Source organism: Balaenoptera ricei, chromosome 21, assembly GCF_028023285.1.
Source record: "Balaenoptera ricei isolate mBalRic1 chromosome 21, mBalRic1.hap2, whole genome shotgun sequence".
Lineage (NCBI taxonomy): Eukaryota > Metazoa > Chordata > Mammalia > Artiodactyla > Balaenopteridae > Balaenoptera > Balaenoptera ricei.
Window position 1 is genome coordinate 20640454 of NC_082659.1, and position 22252 is coordinate 20662705.

At 33.9% G+C, this 22252-nt stretch overlaps 1 protein-coding gene across 3 annotated transcripts in view; it reads left to right on the forward strand.

Annotated features, from left to right (window-relative positions):
- Positions 1-22252, forward strand: part of SGCZ (sarcoglycan zeta) — a 308800-nt gene that overhangs the window by 149983 nt on the left and 136565 nt on the right. For 2 of the 3 annotated variants that reach the window (XM_059909345.1, XM_059909347.1), the window contains exon 2: positions 5471-5572. The exons of the other annotated variant lie outside the window; for it this stretch is intronic. In XM_059909345.1, coding sequence (XP_059765328.1) covers positions 5471-5572 — 102 coding nt within the window. The remainder of the gene's footprint in view (positions 1-5470; positions 5573-22252) is intronic. 3 annotated transcript variants of the gene reach the window in all.

Genomic DNA, 22252 nt, shown 5'->3' on the forward strand with positions numbered 1-22252 from the left:
ATATTCCATTGCATATATGTGCCACATCTTCTTTATCCATTCATCCGTCAGTGGACACGTAGGTTGCTTCCATGTCCTGGCTATTGTAAATAGAGCTGCAATGAACATTTTGGTACATGACTCTTTTTGAAGTATGGTTTTCTCAGGGTATATGCCCAGTAGTGGGATTGCTAGGTCGTATGGTAGTTCTATTTTTATTTATTTAAGGAACCGCCATACTGTTCTCCATAGTGGCTGTATCAATTTACATTCCCACTAACAGTGCAATAGGGCTCCCTCTTCTCCACACCCTCTCCAGCATTTATTGTTTGTAGATTTTTTTGATGATGACCGTTCTGACCGGTGTGATGTGATACCTCATTGTAGTTTTGATTTGCATTTCTCTAATGATTAGTGATGTTGAGCATCCTTTCATGTGTTTGTTGGCAATCTGTATAACTTCTTTGGAGAAATGTCTGTTTAGGTCTTCTGCCCATTTTTGGATTGAGTTGTTTGTTTTTTTGATATTGAGCTGCATGAGCTGCTTGTAAATTTTGGAGATTAATCCTTTGTCAGTTGCTTCATTGGCAAATATTTTCTCCCATTCTGAGGGTTGTCTTTTCATCTTGTTTATGGTTTCCTTTGCTGTGCAAAAGCTTTTACGTTTCATTAAGTCCCATTTGTTTCTTTTTGTTTTTATTTCCATTTCTCTAGGAGGTGGGTCAAAAAGGATCTTGCTGTGATTTATGTCAAAGAGTGCTCTGCCTATGTTTTTCTCTAAGAGTCTTATAGTGTCTGGCCTTACATTTAGGTATTTAATCCATTTTGAGTTTATTTTTGTGTATGGTGTTAGGGAGTGTTCTAATTTCATTCTTTTACATGTAGCTGTCCATTTTTCCCAGCACCACTTATTGAAGAGGCTGTCTTTTCTCCATTGTATATTCTTGCCTCCTGTATCAAAAATAAAGCGACCATATGTGCAAGGGTTTACTCTGGGCTTTCTATCCTGTTCCTTTGATCTATATTTCTGTTTTTATGCCAGTACCATACTGTCTTGATTACTGTAGCTTTGTAGTATAATCTGAAGTCAGGGAGCCTGATTCCTCCAGCTCCGTTTTTCTTTCTCAAGATTGCTTTGGCTATTCGGGGTCTTTTCTGTTTCCATACAAATTGTGAAATTGTTTGTTCTAGTTCTGTGAAAAAAATCCAAAGCTAAAACCCAGGAGCTGTGGAAACAAAGAAGAGAAAGGGAAATTTCTCCCAGCAGCCTCAGGAGCTGGGAAAACTGGACAGCTACATGTAAAAGAATGAAATTAGAACACTCCCTAACACCATACACCAAAATAAACTGAAAATGGATTCAAGACCTAAATGTAAGGCCAGACACTATCAAACTCTTAGAGGAAAACATAGGCAGAGCACTCTTTGACATAAATCACAGCAAGATCCTTTTTGACCCACCTCCTAGAGAAATGGAAATAAAAACAAAAAGAAACAAATGGGACTTAATGAAACTTAAAAGCTTTTGCACAGCAAAGGAAACCATAAACAAGACGAAAAGACAACCCTCAGAATGGGAGAAAATATTTGCCAATGAAGCAACTGACAAAGGATTAATCTCCAAAATTTACAAGCAGCTCATGCAGCTCAATATCCAAAAAAAACAAACAACCCAATCCAAAAATGGGCAGAAAACCTAAACAGACATTTCTCCAAAGAAGTTATACAGATTACCAAAAAACACATGAAAGGATGCTCAACATCATTAATCATTAGAGAAATGCAAATCAAAACTACAGTGAGATATCATCTCACACCAGTCAGAATGGCCATCATCAAAAAATCTACCAACAATAAATGCTGGAGAGGGTGTGGAGAAGAGGGAGCCCTATTGCACTGTTAGTGGGAATGTAAATTGATACAGCCACTATGGAGAACAGTATGGCGGTTCCTTAAATAAATAAAAATAGAACTACCATACGACCTAGCAATCCCACTACTGGGCATATACCCTGAGAAAACCATACTTCAAAAAGAGTCATGTACCAAAATGTTCATTGCAGCTCTATTTACAATAGCCAGGACATGGAAGCAACCTAAGTGTCCATCAACGGATGAATGGATAAAGAAGATGTGGCACATATATGCAATGGAATATTACTCAGCCATATAAAGAAACGAAATTGAGTTATTTGTAGTGAGGTGGATGGACCTAGAGTCTGTCATACAGAGTGAAGTAAGTTCAGAAAGAGAAAAACAAATACCTATGCTAACCCATATATATGGAATCTAAAATAAAAAAAAAAAATGGTCATGAAGAACCTAGGGGCAAGACGGGAATAAAGACACAGACCTACTGGAGAATGGACTTGAGGATACGGGGAGGGGAAATGGTGAGCTGGAACAAAGCGAGAGAGTGGCGTGGACATATATACACTACCAAATGTAAAATAGATAGCTAGTGGGAAGCAGCCGCATAACACAGGGAGATCAGCTCGGCGCTTTGTGACCACCTAGAGGGGTGGGATAGGGAGGGTGGGAGGGAGGGAGACGCAAGAGGGAAGAGATATGGAGATATATGTTTATGTATATCTGATTCATTTTGTTATAAAGCAGAAACTAACACACCATTGTAAAGCAATTATACTCTAATAAAGATGTTAAACAAATTTTTTTAATTAAATAAATGGAATATAACTGTATATATGCCGCCAAAGTTTATGTTATATAGAAAATATAAGAAGAAAACACTGAGCTTAAGAATCAAAACTTTCCAGAATTTAATATTCATATAGCAAAGGTAACTTTGGATGTCCAGTTCTTTTATTTTTAGCCATCTTATAAAAACATTTTTTAAGATTAACATTGAACTGGGAATTACATTCATGATAGAATTTGTTTCTATTTCCTTGAGATAGTCTAACATTTGCCTTAAACATTTGCAAAGCAACTCCATGGAGAACATTTCAGAACATTTCCTTCAGGCAGGCATTTGAGAATATACATGGACAGTCAGTGTGTGAGATTTAGTCAAGAAAATCTCTCTGAAACAAAATAGTATTTTAAAGCCACACATCACTTTACATGTACTGTTATTCTAGGCTCTGTGAAATATACAGGGTTCTGTCTCCAGTCTATGTCTTCAGCCACTGCTCAGGTGTTCTCTGGACCTCATCATATCTGGAAATGTTCTCACCTTCAAGATCTCAAAATCTGAGTTTGCATTTTCTGCTGATAAACCTGTCTTAGCATTTCTCGTATTTTTTTAACTCCTATTGAACTTGATCATTAATTTATTATCTGTTGCTATTCTTTACCCTGTGCTGTTTTTGCAGCCGGACACTGCTGTTCTGGCTTTACATGTCTGTATCCAACAAGAAAAAAATAATAGCCATTTAAGGGGCATCATTTTTTTGTTACTTTAGAACACCACGTTCCTATGACTTTTTGCCACTCCTGTCCAGTAAATCCTCAGTTTTGAATCTCTCTCACTGTTAATTCTGCCTGTTTCTGTTGCATAATGTTGCAAAACTAATTAGAGCCAGTGAATGAGCAACCCTGTAATTAATGTCTATATCAGAGACACTTCAGTTTCAAAAGTGAGAGAGGATATTATAAAACTGGTATAAACTAGCTCTGTCTAAGAGAAACAAAAGTAGGCCTATTTTCCCATCAGAATTTGTCTTCAGGGATGCTTGAAATTTTCTTATTTTTAAAAAAGTTTAGGCATTTCCAGTGTCAGCTTTAAGTTTAAGCTGACAAGAAGTTTAGGCTCAAGAAGTGAATTCCTCTGTCTCATCCCAAATTCAGTTCAACCAGAATCAATTCCTTTCTCCTTCCATGAGAAGACTGAGATCTCACCACCTCAAAATATTTCTCTCTCTCTTCTTAGTCCTTTTCTTTGTCTGAGTTTAAAAAATAGTTCTTCAGTTCTTACTCAAAATTCTTTTCATTGTTCTACTACTTCATTGGCTTTCTTTTGAGGTCAGAGCAGAGGGTTGAGGCTGGCTATCATAATCCCTTGCCTTTCCTCTTCTACTAATCCCAGCCTCCCAGGAGGTAGAAAATATGTCTTTCCAACCCACAGACCTAGGCGTTATCTAGGAGTCCCTCTTTGGTTTTATATACATTTTTTCCACACAGGACTTGCTCATCCATCATGATAGATTCAAGCGAGACTTAAGCAACTGTCACACCCCAGCCTGCTTTCTACAGATGTGTTGGTTGATGGATAAAATGCTGATTTTTTCCAGTGTTGCTACTGGAAGTAGTTAGAAAGTCCAAAGTTAGAAAGTTCAAAGCTGAACTTATTTTTGCCATTGAGCCTACAAATTTTACTAGTCCAAGTGTAAAAATCACTACATGTCCTTATATAGTCATAGTTGTGAAACCTTGGGTCAGTCATAAATGGTCCTCTTTTCAGTATCTCCAGATAAAATTAGTCACCAGGTCTTGAAGGTTGCTCTTCCACCACACTTCTCACACTTATTACCAAGTTGTACGTTATTACTGATACTCTGTCAGATAGCTCCACATTGTCCTTCTGCCAGCTTAATCTTAAAGCGTAACTCTGATCATTTCAAGCCACTGAGCTCTTCGAGAACTTTGTACATCCCTTCTCTTGGACGCTGTTGTACATACAGACCCCTTAGTTTGCATTCATGGCTTTTCTTTCTCTGGCCTCAAAACATACTCCCAGTTGTTTTTGCTCACAATATTCCATTAGCCAGTTTGGATGGCGTGCTGCTTCCTAATTGCGACCAGAATGGTCATTTTGTTCCTCCCTCTAGGGACATCTTCTGTTGAAACTCCATATTCTTAAGTCCTTTATCGTAGTCAGTATCTTCCCATGAGAAATGGTTTACTCTCCAACCAGATGTGAATTCTCCTTTCTTTAATTCCCATGTTCTTACTATTTTTACTTTTTGTCTCATAAATATTATTTGTGTACTGTTTTATCCTCCTCATAGAGTATTATTTTCTAAAGAAAAGGATGTATGCTTAACCCATGGTTAAAACACTGGGACACCATTCTTACTTACACTAGTCAATCATTTATTGCTTGTACAAATGTGACTATTTGATTGTAGTAGAAATATGTATACAACTGTCATGTAAAAATAATATTAGACCTCTCTGCAAAGTTGTTTTCAATAATCAGGTAGCAAGTATCATTTTACCTAATAAATAGTTAAAAGGATTGATGCATGAAGAAAGTACAGGATTTATTCACAGATGAGTCCCAGTCTCTGTTAGAACTTGAAAGAGATACTAGGTCCTTTATACTCCTCTTTCCCTGTTCATTTTAAACAGAGCCCACCATATGCATGCAAACTGCTGCAGTCATTCATTAAGTAAATTCAACCTCTCATTTTCCTTAAATCATCGCTGATTTGAGCTTACTGTTTTCTCAACTTAGGCCTAAGAAAATTATGGCCAGTTATTCATTCTCTAATTAACCTAAAAGTGAACTATATTTCATTGCTTGTAGGATGGTATGGGAAATCTGAGAGTCACCAAGAAGGGAATCCGACTTGAAGGTATATCTGAGTTTCTACTTCCATTGTATGTGAAAGAAATTCATTCCCGAAAGGTATGTGATACTGGCTTTGGCTTACTGTAAAAGATAATTTAGAGGTTATGTTTTAGCTTAAAATAGGAGGACAGTTACCCCTTATCTCTTCAGTATGCGTTTAGTTATTTTAAGCTAAAGACTTATTTGAAGAAATCAAAACAATGAAGCAATTGAAAAACCAGTGGAGAAGTTAGTTTCAAACTGACAAATTAGAGAGCCATTTCAAATTAAACTGCAGTGTTGCGCTTGTTAGTCTATAAAATATGCCCCTCTGTTTTCAATGGACATTAAAAATCCAGTTATATTAATTCCAAAAGGGGCATTTAACATATTTTGAGTAATTTCTGCAAGAACCTTGACTTGAATAAATGATATTAATTCAATGTATTTTACATCTTTTCAGCTTTAAGGGACATGCATTTTCTAAAAGAGGTGACAGAAAGTCTTAGTACAGAAATTAACTTTATTTCTGGATGTACATTATTTAAAAGCAGTAAGAATATTTATTCTTTCAAATGTATGTGTGTATGTGTGTGTGCTATGTGTGTTTTATCACCTAGCAGCATGCTAAAAATCAAAACATTATAGCTTAGACATTGTTCATTTTGGCTTAAGTGTGTTATTTCTCAGAAGGTAGTATCTTTGGTACATCAGAATCTCACCAGACTCTTTCAAATGTAATAGGCTTTCCCCTGGGATATGTGTGTATGTGTGGAAATAAATTTAGTAAAACAGAATAATTAGAAAGATTGTTATATAAAATGTGGAAAGATTACTAACCTTATTTCATAAATATGAAAGTATATTTTAGACTAGAATGTTTTAATATTAGCAATATATTAGCAAATGAGTTGCATAGTAAGCCAAAATTTTATAATTTGCTTCGAGGCTATTTTTCCCTTAAATACCAAAGTGAACACAGAACAAAGCATTCTTTTTCATAAAAATTCTAATTAGGATAATTATATTAAGTTTAAATTTTATTTTGTTATATGTGAACTTGCAGAGCTTCCTAATATACTATATTGACTGCTACTCTGGGTACTGGAAATTTTTTATTAAGATTACTTTCTGGATTTTGGTCAGAGAATAAATAATACGATAGACACATGTATGAACACCTGACCTTACTGATTAAACTATCAAAACTAATTAAACTTAAAATAAAAAGTTTGTTTGGTGTTTTTATTTGATTTGATTGTTAGGAAAACTGAAAACAAATAGCATGCTTACACATATTAGCATCTTCCCTTTGATTGGAAGTTATCACCACTCAGTTATTTTCTGGTTCCTTCTTGTGTTTGGCACCACTAAACAGTTTCATATTTGAAGAAATGAAAACTCATACTTGGAAATAAAAACAGTACTTAACATAGGACAAAGGTGAGAGTCATCATAGGCAGGACCTTCTTGGAAAATGTATCCTATTGATAAGTCTGGGGACGGCAAAAAAAAAAAAGATTTATCTTCAAAACCATTTTAGACCAATTTGGAGCAGCTTCCTGGGAGTACAGTTTAGAGAAGGATTGTGAAGCCCTCTGCCAGCAGGAGGGTCATAGAATTTACCTTCCTAGTAGGAACATTTTTGAGAGCAAGCAACAGGTGTAAACGAGGATACTCCTGGGAAACGGGGATGTATGCACTCCAACTATGGACCAAATAAGAAAGAATTCACTGATGTTATAGCATTAAAATGTGAGGTGGTGGCAGATGGGCTTTCTAACCTTTATCCCTGGGAAAGTTCACAAGCATTTCTAAAACTCGCCGTATTGATGGAAATCTATATGCTCTCTTTCACGTCCCCAGTCCTGTCGCTTCTCCTCTGGTTATCATTTGCCCCTCAGTAACTGCGAAGCTTGATACAGCCCAGGCAGGTGGCAGCATGTTCCATCAGCAGTCAGATGGGAGGACTGGTTAGAGAACAGAAAAAGAAGGAGACTCATTTATTCCTTGGAAATGTCTCTACCCACATACCACAAAAAAAAAAAATTTAAAATAAAGAGAAATATATCTTTTATAAGCAGTCCCCATATTAGGATTCTCTTGTCCATGAATGCATGCAGTTGTTTTTACTCTGCCGTGAAGTTTATTCACTGTTTCAAAAAGCCAGCCACAATGTTCCTGAGCCTTAATTTTCTCATTAATAAAGTGAGTTTGGTAGAAACTTATCAAAATACATGATTCTTAGGTTAAGAAAGAACACAACAAATTCAGTAATACTAGTAGAGATGAGGTTTTACATTATTTTTTTAATTCCACTTAGTTCAGTCTTTCCACACATTTTCATGTATTCAAATGTTTTTATGATAAAATGTCAAAATTCCTGTAGGTAAGATAAGAAAATATATTAAATTCAACAGGTACTTACAAAGATTCAATTAAGCTGAGAAAAATAGTAGTGTACAAACAATTTTGATTTGTGCAGATTTTTTTCCTGCAGTTTTGATTTGTGTGTGTGTTTTCCTGCACTAATGCCAGTGGATTGCCTTCTTTCTATTTAGCCAGTATTCCACTCTGAAATAAAGAATTTTCTTATTTAAAATTATTTTCTGGTTACATAGGTATTTATTTAATCCTATACATGGAAATGTAATACATTTCTATTGGTCAGAAAATGCAGTTGCCCACAGACACACACACCTAGCCTCCTAACTTAATAAACCATGGGCTGTTTCTACCCTACAGGCTAACTGTAGGGTAGTTGGCTGTCTCCACCACCAAATTTCTATAGTTATTTGAAATTCTACTATTATCCAATGCAGTTTACTCTCTTATTCATGCTTAAAAAAAAAAAAAACTTTTTAAGTGGTTGATCATATCAGCACACAGAAAAACATATTCTGTGTTTAAAGTATCTTAGAATTCAATGCATCTTCAAAATTAACATTATTTTCAGAGAGTAGGTACTGAACATTTGTGAAGTTAAATATATAGTTTTCTTTAGATACAAAATATTCGAAGAACTTGGGATTTGACCTTGCATATATTATAACATTCTGAATGGGTCTTTAATGCATGTGGTCTAACATTAGGTTAAATATTTGAAATATCAGGAAATTAGGACTTGTAATCACCAGTTTTTTAATGTAGTTGAAAAGTTTCTCAAGGTTTCATGAATTCAGAGTGCTCAGGTGGTTAGATCATCTATATTTCACTGATTCTTACCAGAAAAAAATTGCATCATGAGTTCTCTAGGACTATCTTAAGTATTATCCAACTTCATCTGATATTAGCTGAATACCTCTCTTATTTTTTTCTGTTTAAGCCTCCTCAGTTAAGGTGATACCTCACTATTGCCCCTCATCCCAGCATCCTGCATGACAGATTGATAATTGTGTCAGGGGAATGGCTACCAGATAATTCCAGTTCCTGTAATTCCACAGCAAAACAAAGAAGTCTGCATTTTTTTAGGATTCCCGTGTTAGCAGAGCTGTGAGCAATGTTCTACCCTCTCTTCACTTCCAGTCATTTCACTTGGCTTCAGAGCTGTGATACTAACTGCGTTCTTGGTTACAATCAGTTTTTCATCTCCTGTGTTCAATTCTTCTTTATAGAATTCAGACACAAAGCCAAGGAGCCAGGCAAGTTCAGCAGACCTCTTCCCTGGTTACACAACATGATAAGTCTCCTGACCCTGTGTCCTTCAGCTACCATGGCAAATCTCCTCTATTCAGGTTTCTTTCTCCCGTGCAAACCAATCATAAATAGATATCTGCAAGCTTCTATAATCTTTTTATTATTATCATTCTTATTATTATTTCACATTCAGATGTTTAATACTGATGAACTTTATTATTTACTGTAATGTCTTTATTCAAGTTAAAACACACACATGCACACAAATCATCCCAAAATCTTTACACTCAAGAAAAAAAAAACCTGTTAACATATGGTGAACATCATGACAGTTATATAATTATACATTTGCACAAATAAAAAAGATAAAACAATAAAAATAAAAAAGATAAATATATAGGGAGACATGTACCTGCTATTTATAATTAGTATATTATACATAATTAAATAGAAGAAACATAAACTGACATAAATTGGAAAGAATTGCTGACCTTAAATAGTTTTTTACCACAAAAATGTTTTTTTAAAACTGTCTTTATGGTTAAGAATAAAAGACGACGAAAACCATTAGGAAGCTGGATGCATTAGCTCCATGTTTTCATTTCAGACAGTGTTCATTAACTCCCTGCAGTGCAATTTGGGGTGACTAGCTTTCCTCCAGTTTGTCTTCACCCCTATTCATTTTCAGTTTTTTTTTTGATAATTATATGATTTTAACTTTGTCAGAGTTCATAATATTTACATTCTGTTCTGCAGATTTAATTGCCTTGGCACTTTGGTCTTAACTCACAATACAGATGCCTGCCATTCTCAACACCAGTCCTTTTTTTATGGATTCTCCAGGACTGAGTTCATTATTCAGATCATTCCTTCCTTTCTTGTATTTCATTGTTAATTAGTTTTGTGTGTTTGTTTGCTGATACTTGAAATATTGCATGCGAAAGGTGTCTGACTGTTGTCTTTATTCTTTTCTGGAATGTTATTAATGGTTCATCCCTTCTTTTCCTGTTAGCTCATTGCTCTGTGGAATTCTAGCACTGAATATTGCCATAAAAAAGTCTCAGGAAAGTCTGGTATTTTTCTCCTGTTGATGACAGGCACGTTCTGCCTGGATGTCTGATACATTTTTGCCATTTCATTTCTTTAATTTCAGAAACCTTTTCTATATTATATCACTCAATATCTTTCAGTTACATTTGTTAAGGTTTTCAGAGAAAGCAATAATTCTTATGTTGGATCTTCTTTGTCCTCCACAGCTATCATAATTTCTCTAATTATTTTAAACTTTGTATGTTTCCTCTGAATACAAGTAAGTTATTATCTAGAGCAGTGGTCCCCAACCTTTTTGGCGCCAGAGACCAGTTTTGTGGAAGATAATTTTTCCATGGACCGGGGTGGCAGGGGGATGGTTTTGGGATGATTCAAGCACATTACATTTATTGTGCACTTTATTTCTATTATTATTACACTGTAATATATAATGAAATAATTATACAAATCATCATAATGCTGACAGGAGGCGGAGCTCAGGCGGTTATGCAAGCGATGGGGAGCAGCTATAAATACAGACGAAGCTTCCCTTGCTTGCCCGCTGCTCACTTCATGCTGTGCGGCTCTGTTCCTAACAGGCCACCTACCGGTACCAGTCCGTGGCCCGGGGGTTGGGGACCACTGATCTAGAGTCTGTCTTCTCTGCCATTAGTTTATTTTTCTCTGTATGAATTTTGCCTTTGCTCTAATTCATGTATTTTATGTATAAGGGTGTTGTTTCCACTCTCAGAATTTTCCTTAGGTCCACAGTCTTTTAAATCTTTACAGGTCGTTTTATTGTGTTCAAGCTATGGTTTTATTAAAATCCAAAATTTTAAATACTAAAACTTAAGGTTCTTTCCTTACCTAGTTTGCATTATCCCTAATGAGTACAATTTGAGGTAGGAAAATTACTTTCTGGCAACTTTGTTTGTTTCCCTTGAGAGATTGTTGATGGGAAGGGCAAGCTAGACTGTTGAGTAAATGCCTTGTGCCAACCAGACTTGGACTCTGTTAATTCCATGGGTCTAAGTGGCCCTTTTTGCCTCTGTAGATTTCTTCCAATGACATATACAGTCTGGTAGATTTTTCCAGTACTGTCTACTCTACTACCTTCTTTCCTCTACCCAGATCAGTTTATTTGGGTTACACTTCTCAGAAATATGTCAACATTTGTTCTTTTCTTCTGGGACATGGGTGAAAATAGGGCAGGGATACATACTATATGCTACTATGAAGTAATCTTTTCTTGGCTTTCATTTTTTCAAGTTTATGACACAAGCTTGTATCAAAAATTGATGGCTGTTCCAAGAAAAATCTGATTTTTAAAAGAAATAATTTTTGTTTAAGTTGTTAAGTAATGAGGGAGAGTTTTTGAAACTTTTCTATTTTGATGTATTAAGTAGGATCCTTCCTTCCTCCCTCCCGTCCTCCCTTCTTCCTTTTCTTTTTTCTTTTTTCCTTCCTTCCTTCCTTCCTTCCTTCCTTTTTTACTTCCTTCATGACCAATAGTCCCCAATACCATAATTTGAATAGTCCATTTTTCCCATCACTGATTTGTAGTACAGCTTTCCTCATATACTACATTCTTAAATGTACGTAGATTTATTTATGGCCCCTCTATCTGTTCTGTTGATATATTTGGACTAAAACCAAACTGTAAGTTTAAGGAACTGTTACAGCAAGTTCTTTTTTATTGCTCTTTTTCAAAACCTTTTGACTATTGTGCATTTTCTCTTCCAAATGAACTTAATAATCAGCTGTCATGTTTCATAAAAATTCCAATTGGAAACTTAATTATGGTTGCATTTAATTTGAGAAAATTGACATCTTTATAGTTTTGAGATTTTTCTATCTAGAAATATGGCTTCTCTCCTGATTTTTTTTTCTTTTGAGAACTTACTTTGTGTTGTTCAGGAACATTTCTTAACATTCTTTTTCATATAAGCATTACAAGTTTCTTGTCAATCACTTTATGGTTCATATTGTGTATGAGAATGGGTTTTCCATTCCTTTTTCTCTTCACCTTTGTGCTTGTGGAGAAAAACTGTTCCTTTTGGTGTTGTGAATGTAAGCTGGCCATTTTCTTGAAATTTTTTCATTTCTATTATATTTCAAATCATTTTTGTGGCTGTTCGACAGATAATGGTTTTTAACACTAGCTAACATTCAACATAGAGTAAATTTCTGAAGTCCAATTCCTGGCTTCAAATCCTGGCTCTGTTACTTAGCAGTTGTGACTTGTTACCTTATTTTACCTCTCTGTGCCTTACTTTTATCATCTGCAAAATAAAGTTCATAGTAGCCCCTAATATTTTTAGGGACTAGAGTGTTATGGTTTTTATTCAAAGACATAAACGAGGTAAAACCTTTACTACAGAGTCCAACACAAGAAACAGTATTGCTTATTATTTTTAATGAAAGCCAAACATTATACTAAATCCTTTGCATATTTTTCATCCTTTGCATATATTTAATCCTCACTATGTGATGAGTATTATGATCAAAGACAGTATATTTTAAAAGTAGAATATAAGAATTTGCTAACACATTGCAAATGGGATGTGAGAATAAGAGAGAATCACATACGATATCAAGGTTTTTTGTTCTGAGTAGTCACTATTAGCCAATTTGGGGCAAAGTAGGGAGTGGGGGAAGATTTTGAGCACAATTTAGGAGCTGATAATTTTGTCTACTAGAAGAGCAGGCATTTAAAGTTAGCAGGTGGCTATCTGCGTGTAGATTTCATGTTGAGGTATAAGCTCGAGACACAAATTAGAAACATTTTTATATCAATATTAATATCTATATCTATCTATCTATCCAATTTAAATACATGATATCAGACAAGAATATCAGTAAGTAAGTGTGGATAGAATACTGAATATTCTATCTATAATCACCATAATCCATCACTCCAATATTGAAGAGTTTGGAAAGAAGTGTAAGAACCAACCACAGACTAAGAAGGAGAGATTGGTGAAGTAGTAAGAAAACCAAGAGAGTATGGTATCCTGAAAGGAAAGAGAAGAAAGTGTTTCCAAGTTGACAGAGTGAAGAACTGTTTCTGATGGGTCAAGTAACATGAAGTCTGAAAATCCATCCTTCTATTATTAGCTTGATTATAGTCTAGTCAGAAATCAATGTTTCTTCCATATTTTTAGATATCTATCAATGTAATTTTTATTATTTCTCTCATTTAATATATTCAGTGGATTCCATGAAAAGGTATCTAAATGTCAAAGCAACAACCCTGTGAGGTGAACAGAGCAGATAATTTTATTGCCATTTTGCCGATACTTTACCTCAAGACTTAGGGAATTTAAGTGATGTGTCCAAGGTCTGAGGACTCAAAAGTGAGCCAGAACTCACATCTCAAGTCATTGCTTCTTGTTCTATCCACCTCGTCTTTGCAAAAGTTTCTTCTATAGTTGTCTCTCTGTAAATTGTAGACCTGCTGTTCTAAATAATTAATGACTGTAAATATTTACAGTCTGACAGCACTAGAAATAATAGGACTTTAAGTTCCTCGGGTTTTTTTTTATTATTGGAGTATAGTTGATTTACAATGTTGTGTTAGTTTCTGCTGTAGAGCAAAATGAGTCAGTTATACATATACATACATCCACTCTTATTTTAGATTCTATTCCATATAGGTCATTATGGAGTATTGAATAGAGTTCTGTGTGCTATAAGAATAGTAGTTCTTATTAATTGTCTATTTCATATATATAGTAGTGTGTATATGTCAACCCCAATTTATCCCTCCCCCCTTTTCCCCCTTGGTAACCATAAGTTTGTTTTCTACATCTGTGACTCAATTTCTGTTTTGTAAATATCTTCATTTGTACCATTTTTTTAGATTCCACATATAAGTGATATCATATGATATTTGTCTTTCTCTGTCTGACTTACTTCACTCAGTATGATAATCTCTGGGTCCATCCATGTCACTGCAAATGGCATTATTTTGTTCTTTTTTATGCCTGAGTAATATTCCATTGTATATATGTACCACATTTTCTTTATCCATTTTTCCATCAGTGGACATTTAGGTTGTTTCCATATCCTGGCTATTGTAAATAGTGCTGCAGTGAATATTGGGGTGCATGTATCCTTTCAAATTACGGTTTTCTATGGATATGTGCCCAGGAGTGGGATTGCAGGGTCATATGGTAGCTTTATTTTTAGTTTTTTAAGGAATCTCCATACTGTCCTCCATAGTGGCTGTAGCAATTTACATTCCTCAGTTTTGATGAACTTAAGCCTCTTCTGTTATATTTAACAAACATCTACAAATAATTAATCTGAGCCTCTTTATTGAGGTTATGTGTACATGCTGGTTAAGGAACACTAGTAGTGAATACAGAAAAGATAACACACATTTGTGCAACAAAGTGCTTTTCAGTGTTTGTAAATTCAGACATCTTTGGTAAAATCCACTCAAAGCTGAAGAAAATATCTAAATACAAGGATAAAAATAAATAATTATATACAGTTTTTTAAGTGGTTCATAGATGCCCCTCAACCATGTGTCAACAGATGAAAACACTGAAACCACCTATGTAACTACTCACTACAGTTTAATAATCCTGAACATTAAACTTTGCAGGTTTACAAAGCATTTTTATACATATTACCTTACTTAATTCATACTGCTATACAGGAGGAGATATTGTCTTCATTTGCATATGGCAATTTAGCTATCTCAAGTTGTGCAAAGAAAAGTCTTAATACTATGACTCAAACCTAAATTCCCCATTCTGATTCATTGCTTTTAAACAATTCATAAAATTAAAAATTATTCCAGGTATAAAGGAAGAATATATCTTAGGTAATTCTATAGATAGTCTCATTTGACCAATGAAAAATTTTATTTGAAAGGAAAATTAAAACCTTTGAGCTATCAGAAGATACATTTTAAGTACTGATTAAAAATGTGTCTTATTACTTGTCCAAAATAAAAAAAATTATCTTTCATTACCAAATTAAAAAAATTTTTAAAAACAATTCATCGTATTCTCCAAAGTAATTTTTTTACATATTCTCCAGGAATTCCATATTTCTATTTCTGTGTATGGTGTTCTGGGCTAGACCCACAGAAGAAAGAATGTGAATAATTTCAACACAATGAATCTTGTTTAAAAATAAGCCAAAAAAATAGCATGGTAGGAAATCCTCATTAAGCTAGGACACGATTTGATGTTGCTAAATATATAAGTGTAGGTGAGCTTGGTTATAGAAATGCAGTAATCCACGGAGTTAAAAAAAAATGTAGGAGGTTCTAAAAGGAATTCTACTTACCATATATTTTTTCCAGAGATGATACTATTGTCCTCTCACAGGTGTTGTCTCTCAGACACTGCAGAAGCCTTACAAAGACATGAAGATTCCCTCCTTACCTCAAATGTAGTTGTTTTTATAAACAAACACATCAACCAATTACCTGTAGTGTCCCATCTCGTTCTCTACCAAACACACACACACACACACACACACACACATAAACACACACACGTACACACTTAGCCCTACACTTACTTCTTCCTCCAGAAACGATGTGAGAGAATGAGATAGCAAACCTAGAACAAAAGGGAAGCACATTATTTTTTATTTTGTAGTTCCTTGTCCTTAGAAGTCAGGCCTGAGAACTGAGTATGGGAACAATCTTAGTGACAATATTTTTACTTTCAATTGGGCCTTCCATACTAAATAACTATTCATGGGTCAAGTTTGTATGCTTCCATATGAAAGCATATGAGCTGTACTTTGAAGAATGATTGAGATTTTGATTCTAAATTAGATAATTTGTGAGCAAGAAAATAGTTTATAGAAGACATAGTTTTTTTCAGGAAAAAGTGAGTAGAGCAATTTGGTTTGATTGAGGAATCCTGTGAGGTAACAGTCTCAAACCCAGGCACGCATACCCCTGTGGGTGTTCCAAGACTATGCATGGGGTACTGATGCATGGAGATCTATTTCCTGAGTCTCAAGTTTCAAATGCACTTGTTCCTAAATTTGATCTGCCCAAGAATGACCCTGTAGCTGCTACTTCTCGTTTTTCCAAATTCTCTACCACTACCACGTCCATTATTTTTCAAAAGTAACAGATAACTGTCATCAATCCTTTGTTTTTACATTAAAAAATATATTGCTCAGGACATAAAAAGTTGAAAATGGGGGATGAGTGGTTGGCTAAACAAAGTGGGAGTATGAGGACACATTGCACCTGAATTAAAAGTAAAAAGATAGATAGATAGATCGATATGTAGACAGATAGATGTAAAAAAGTAGAGAGAAGAAAGTACTAGTCGCTAGATAAGAACTATTGAAGGAGAAGCCTATCCATCCAGGTTATATGGATGGCAAAATCTTCTTTCTTAGAATTATAAATCAAAAATAAGTTAGTTATCATGGGATAATATTAATACATTTATGTGAAATGAAACATTCAAATATTTTTCTGATAGAAAGTAAGGCTGGGTTTACTGATGAATTAGGTTATATGGCAAACATGTTCTGTCATTTGGATAAGCTCAATGCAGGGCTCCACAAAATTGGAGCATTCTACAAAATATATTTAAAATACATATATAAAATGTAGGGTCAGATATTTTATCCCTTGCAAAAAACAAACTTTTGATACCAAAAATATTTCAAATATCAGCTTAAAAATATTCAAGGACATATAGTTTAAAAAAATATTTTAGGAAATGAGTGAGCAAAAAAATATTTGACGAACATGGATATAAAGGAGCAGAGAAACATTGATTTGGAATGCAGCTTAGGGCTTCACACATGCAGGGTTTGAATGCTAAGGAATTTGGAATTTATCCTCAAGGCAATGAAACTCTAAAGTGCCTATGTTATCTTACATTTGCTTAGTTTACTATATTTCAAATTAATAAAATGCATTTTTTTTTTGCAAATAACAAAAGCTCTCCACTCTTTCCCCTTATTTTGTGTTACTGCATTTTAATGCATTAGATAATCATTCTTTTAATATCTCTAAGAGAGTGATAGAAATTTTATTAAAAAGCACTATACTGAGTCACAAGTAAAGACATAATGTTTTAAATAGAAATATTCAGTATCTTAATACTAAAATTTGTTACTCAGTTATTACAAATTAAATATTGTTTTTAGCTGGATTGATGGTTTATAAATGATTTGTAGATGTGGGACTGTTCCATCAAGTAAAATATTACAAAAACTAAAAGCAGTATAAAGCAAACAGACATAGAGTCTGCCTGATCTGTGATAGGAATCTGTGAAACCTTTCATACTCTTGCCTTCTAGCTTGAAAAACACTGGTTTTGACCAATATCATCTTTAGTCTTGTCCTACACTTTTCTCATTGTACTCTCTGTAGAGCTATCATAATAAAATTCAATCACACATATTAATACTATAACTACTTTACTGTCCATATTTTATCATAGTAAGCTTCCTCATCACTGTAAAAGCTCGTAATTTATTATAGTCATGATTTTGCATTTTCACATACTTCAACCACACTTCTCTGATTTTTCTTTGACTTGCATTAATAAAAAAAAAAAAAAAGGAAAGATTTAGGGTATAATCTCTTCTTGTTAATTTTCCATCTCCATAGCAATTGAAATCTCTTTTGAAGTAATAAGCAGCCTCCTATAAATCAGAATTTGCTTTAAAAAGCACATCTGTGGCAAAATATATAATCTTTCTCACAAACTACGAAGACATATCAAGATCCTGAAATTCCCAGCAATTAAGAAAAGAAAGAAAAAACTGCATTCAATATAATTTTGGTTTTATGATTTTATCATTGCTAAGCAACATTTTCATTACAGTGAATCCATATGTTGCCTTTGATCACCTTGCTTTTTAGAAACTTAAGAGATTTATATCCTGCAAATTTATTGAATTCGTTGATTAGTTCCAACAGTTTTTCAACTGAGTCTTTAGGATTTTCTATATGTAGCTTCAACCCTTGTTCTATGTCCTATGGATGATTCAGTTATATCCATAAGATTTCTGTTTCCGGGGGACTTAAGTCCTCTGGCTCCCAGTTTCTGTCACCATTTAATTTTTTTCCCCTATATGACATGAAAGTTCTTTCCTTTGCCATGACATCTACCCAAATATGGATCTCTGTCATTTCCTAGATTTTCCTACTTTTGTAACTCTCTATAACATGCACATATATTCACACATAATTCTTTCTTCTGTAAAGACTTCACTAATATCTTAAGGAGATGAAGTGTTTACATTGTGGTATGCAAACCATTTTAAATGAAATGTTAGACTTCCTATTATTTAAATGTATTTTGTCATATTGCTGAGTCCTTCTTGTTCTCCTGTCCATCCTCTTTTTCTCTTTCCCTCCCTCTCAAAAGCAACCACCAAAAAATTCTTTCATCTGTGAGAATAATTTATGTATTTCTCTATAAGAAAGGAAAATAGTTGGGAAAATGCCCATCATTTTGTTAAGAGAATTTAGATCAGATAATGGAATTAAACATAAAGACAGAAAACAATTTGAACTTAGTTACCTTTGTGTTTTTTAAATTATTACAACATGCATATATCACAGGACAACAATTTTAATTCATTTCAGGGCCCTAGTTTTAACACTGTTCCTCAGAGCCAAAGAGCATCTTGTAATTATCCTTAGTTACAAACCTAAAGAGGAAAGAGTCTTTTTTGCTAAATAAAGTTTAGGTCAACCTCTGCAATTTAGGAAAGGAGAAGAAAAGGAGAGAGAAAATGAAAATCTAGGAAGAATTAGAGGTATTTTTCAGATTCTGTAAAAAAGCATGCGGCAGAAAAAGATTCAGATTTTATTTTCATGGATTTAAGATATGCAAATAAAGGTTCCGAACTGCTAAAATTTACTTTGTTCCGCTGAACTGTTTCTTTGACACTGACACCAGTCTGAAGCTGAATTACATGTTTCTAGTCTTCAACCAGGTTACAAATTATTAATCCTAAAATTTGAATGAATAGGAAATAAGGAAGGAGACAGTAAGAGGAATAGTTAATTAAATGCCATATTTTTTGTGTCCCATATTCACTACTTCCATTCCTACTTATGCTCTAGTTATGAATAGTAAAGTAAGTTATTTTAGCAGCATTCTTTTATTTCCCTGATAAAATATTTGTTAAATTCATGAATTTTCTTTTTCTTATTTCATGAAATGCAAATTACTGAAAATATTCCCCTTCAATATATTTTAGGTGTAATTAGTAACTATCTGCCCTTTCATTTCTTTCTAGAAAGTATTTGAGAAGTGAATTATTAAAACAAACTGCTATAAAGCTGCATTTTTGTCTTTTATCCTCTGTACGTGTGGAAGATAAAAAAGCAGTTTAATACCTGTTTGTTTGTTTTACTTTTCTTCTATTCTTTTTCTAAGTTTAATTTTGATCTGATACTGCAAATTGCCATATTTTTATTGTATCCTGAAGTAGGAAAAGAGGAATTTAACATAATTTATGCAAATGCCTTCACTTAACTGCTTTTTTTAAAAAAATCAGCACCAGTGTAATACCATGCCATTCTTGTCCTCTTCATCTATGATTTGCAATAAGCATCCCATGTTGTATTTCACTCAGCTTACCATACTTTTGCCATATTGGCTTCTTCTTTTGATCATCACAAACTAAATCAGGAATTTAGAATCAAAATACTCCTGAGCATGCTGGATTGCAGAGATTATCAAAGAGAGAACTTGGGAGATCATCCAGTAAAGTAAAAGGCTTTTGTAGAGAAATTAATTTTAATATTTGAAGTACTTTATATTTTATTTGGAGTAATGTTTAATTAGCTAAAGAGTCAATCAAACATCTAACCTTGTATATTATTTCAAAATTCATGAAATGAATGGGAAGTATATAGTTTCTGTGGGGAAGCATAGAAACTATTATTTTTTGATTTAGAATTTTATGTCATTCTATAATGTTATCACATTTAACTTATTATTTTGCCTCTGATCATGTTTTGTAGACTATTTTTGTTGTTATGATAGTTATGAAAAATAGTTGTATAAAAGCAATAATGAAGACTGATCCAGCTAGCTTTCACTGCAAATAAAAAGCTTTTGCTCAAAACTTAATAGGTTAGAACCATACATTTTTATTATTCCCCTCAAAGTTGTGAATAAGAAACACTAGGCTATTTTTCTAGTTTGTACTAACTGGCCTGGGGCTGGCTAATCTAGAATGTCCTCACAGGCGTGTCTCGGCTGTCTATGAGGGCTGAGATGGTACACCATGGGGTCTCTCCTCCTGTGGGAAGTTAGCCCCAGCTTGATCACACGGTGACAAATGGTTCCCAGCAGCAAGAGAGGGCAGCCCCAACGTGGTGCAAATGCTTCCCAAACCTCTGCTTGTGGCAAGTTTGTTAACGTCCATCAGCCAGTAGAAGTCACAAGGCTGAGCCCAGATTCTAGGGCTGGCAAGTTGACTGGTTCCTGGTAGAACAGTAGACACTTCACAAAGCAGCGTACAGCAATGGGAGAAATGTGTGACCATTTTGCAAACCAACACAAAGACTCTCATTTCTTGTCTTAATAATTTAATAGCCTGTTTTTATTTTGTAGTTTATCAGTCGCACTTTCTATGAATGATTGAATTGTGTACTTATGCATTTGCTTAAAAGGTGAACATTTTTAATTAAAACTTAAGGAGATTTTAATTTAAACTTAAGGAGATAAATATTTTTTCACTTAAAATCAGATAAAATTCCTAGATTTTTGCTATTCTATCTTATTTCAGAACTTAGAATAATATTTGAAGATATGGACAACCTGCTTATTTGAGTTATTTTGAAAGCCTTAGTTTTGGGGCATTGACTCTTTCCTGAAATTTTAAAATAAGCAATATAATTATTAAAATGTCGGATCCTGTGATCAAATCAACAAATGTAATTTATGTGGCATTACTATGATTTATAAGGCATCTATCATGCTAATCATTATTTGTCTCTTTGAATTTATGTGATTATGTTGTCCTTATGATAGTAATATTGGTGGATTATTTGTTGACATTGATTTCCCTCTGAAGATTTATAGCTTGGCTTTATATTATATTAAGCACCAGCAGATAAGATATATGTCCAATCTATTTTATCTAGACTCTTTATACAATAAAGCACCCTAAGCTAGGATAGATTATTATAATATCTTGTATGTTGTCTTAGAAATGTATTTAGGAAAAAAACTGTAACTATTTGGCCAACTAAGGGAATAATTTCTATCAACAATGTAGCTATAATGCAACTCCATTTATTATTCTAGTGATAAAAAATAACAGTCTCTAACATTATTGTAATTACTAAAAATGATTGAGTAATCATAATAATGAAATGAACATGAAGAAATACTTTTTTATTTTTAGAGTAAAATATTATATTCATTGATATTTTGCTACTGGATGTAATTGGTTATCCATTATTTCCACTGACAATCAAGAGGACTCTGATGTTTCAGGATGTTGATGTGTTCTGCTTTGTTGAAACTTTTTTGGAGTCATTCAGCTCTAACAAAAATATATATGTGTTTGGAGCACATAATTTCAGTTTGGCACTTCTTCTATAAATCCACTGACCCGTTGTTCATTGAAGCAACGTTTGCTTTTCCATGTGAGTATTCAGAGTTTATTATCAGAGGACTTCTAGCCTGTTGAACGTCCAGTATCTGTGTGAGTGTGTATAATATTGGTTTTTAAACAAACCCATGTCCTTTTTAATATTTAGAATTTCTAATCTTGATATTTTGTTTTTGTGTGAAATAAGTGAAAAATTGCATTTTATTTTTAAAGTACCTCTCCTCTGTATTTACGTTATTCCCCTCATATATATTTTAGCTAGGGTTAATTAGTTTCCCTTATATAATACTTCTTATTATGGCTCTGCTTTTTAGCTAATTTGAGAATACATTGAGGTATATTATACCTTGCAGATGCTAGTTCCAAAATATGTGTGGATATTTTACATAAGTTTGTTTTACTTTATATTTAAGAATTTTTCACTTCCCAAATTATCTCAGACAAAAGTGGCCTTTGAATGCCTCATGGGGTTAATGGCCTTTGATGAGGGTCTTATAAGATGATAGA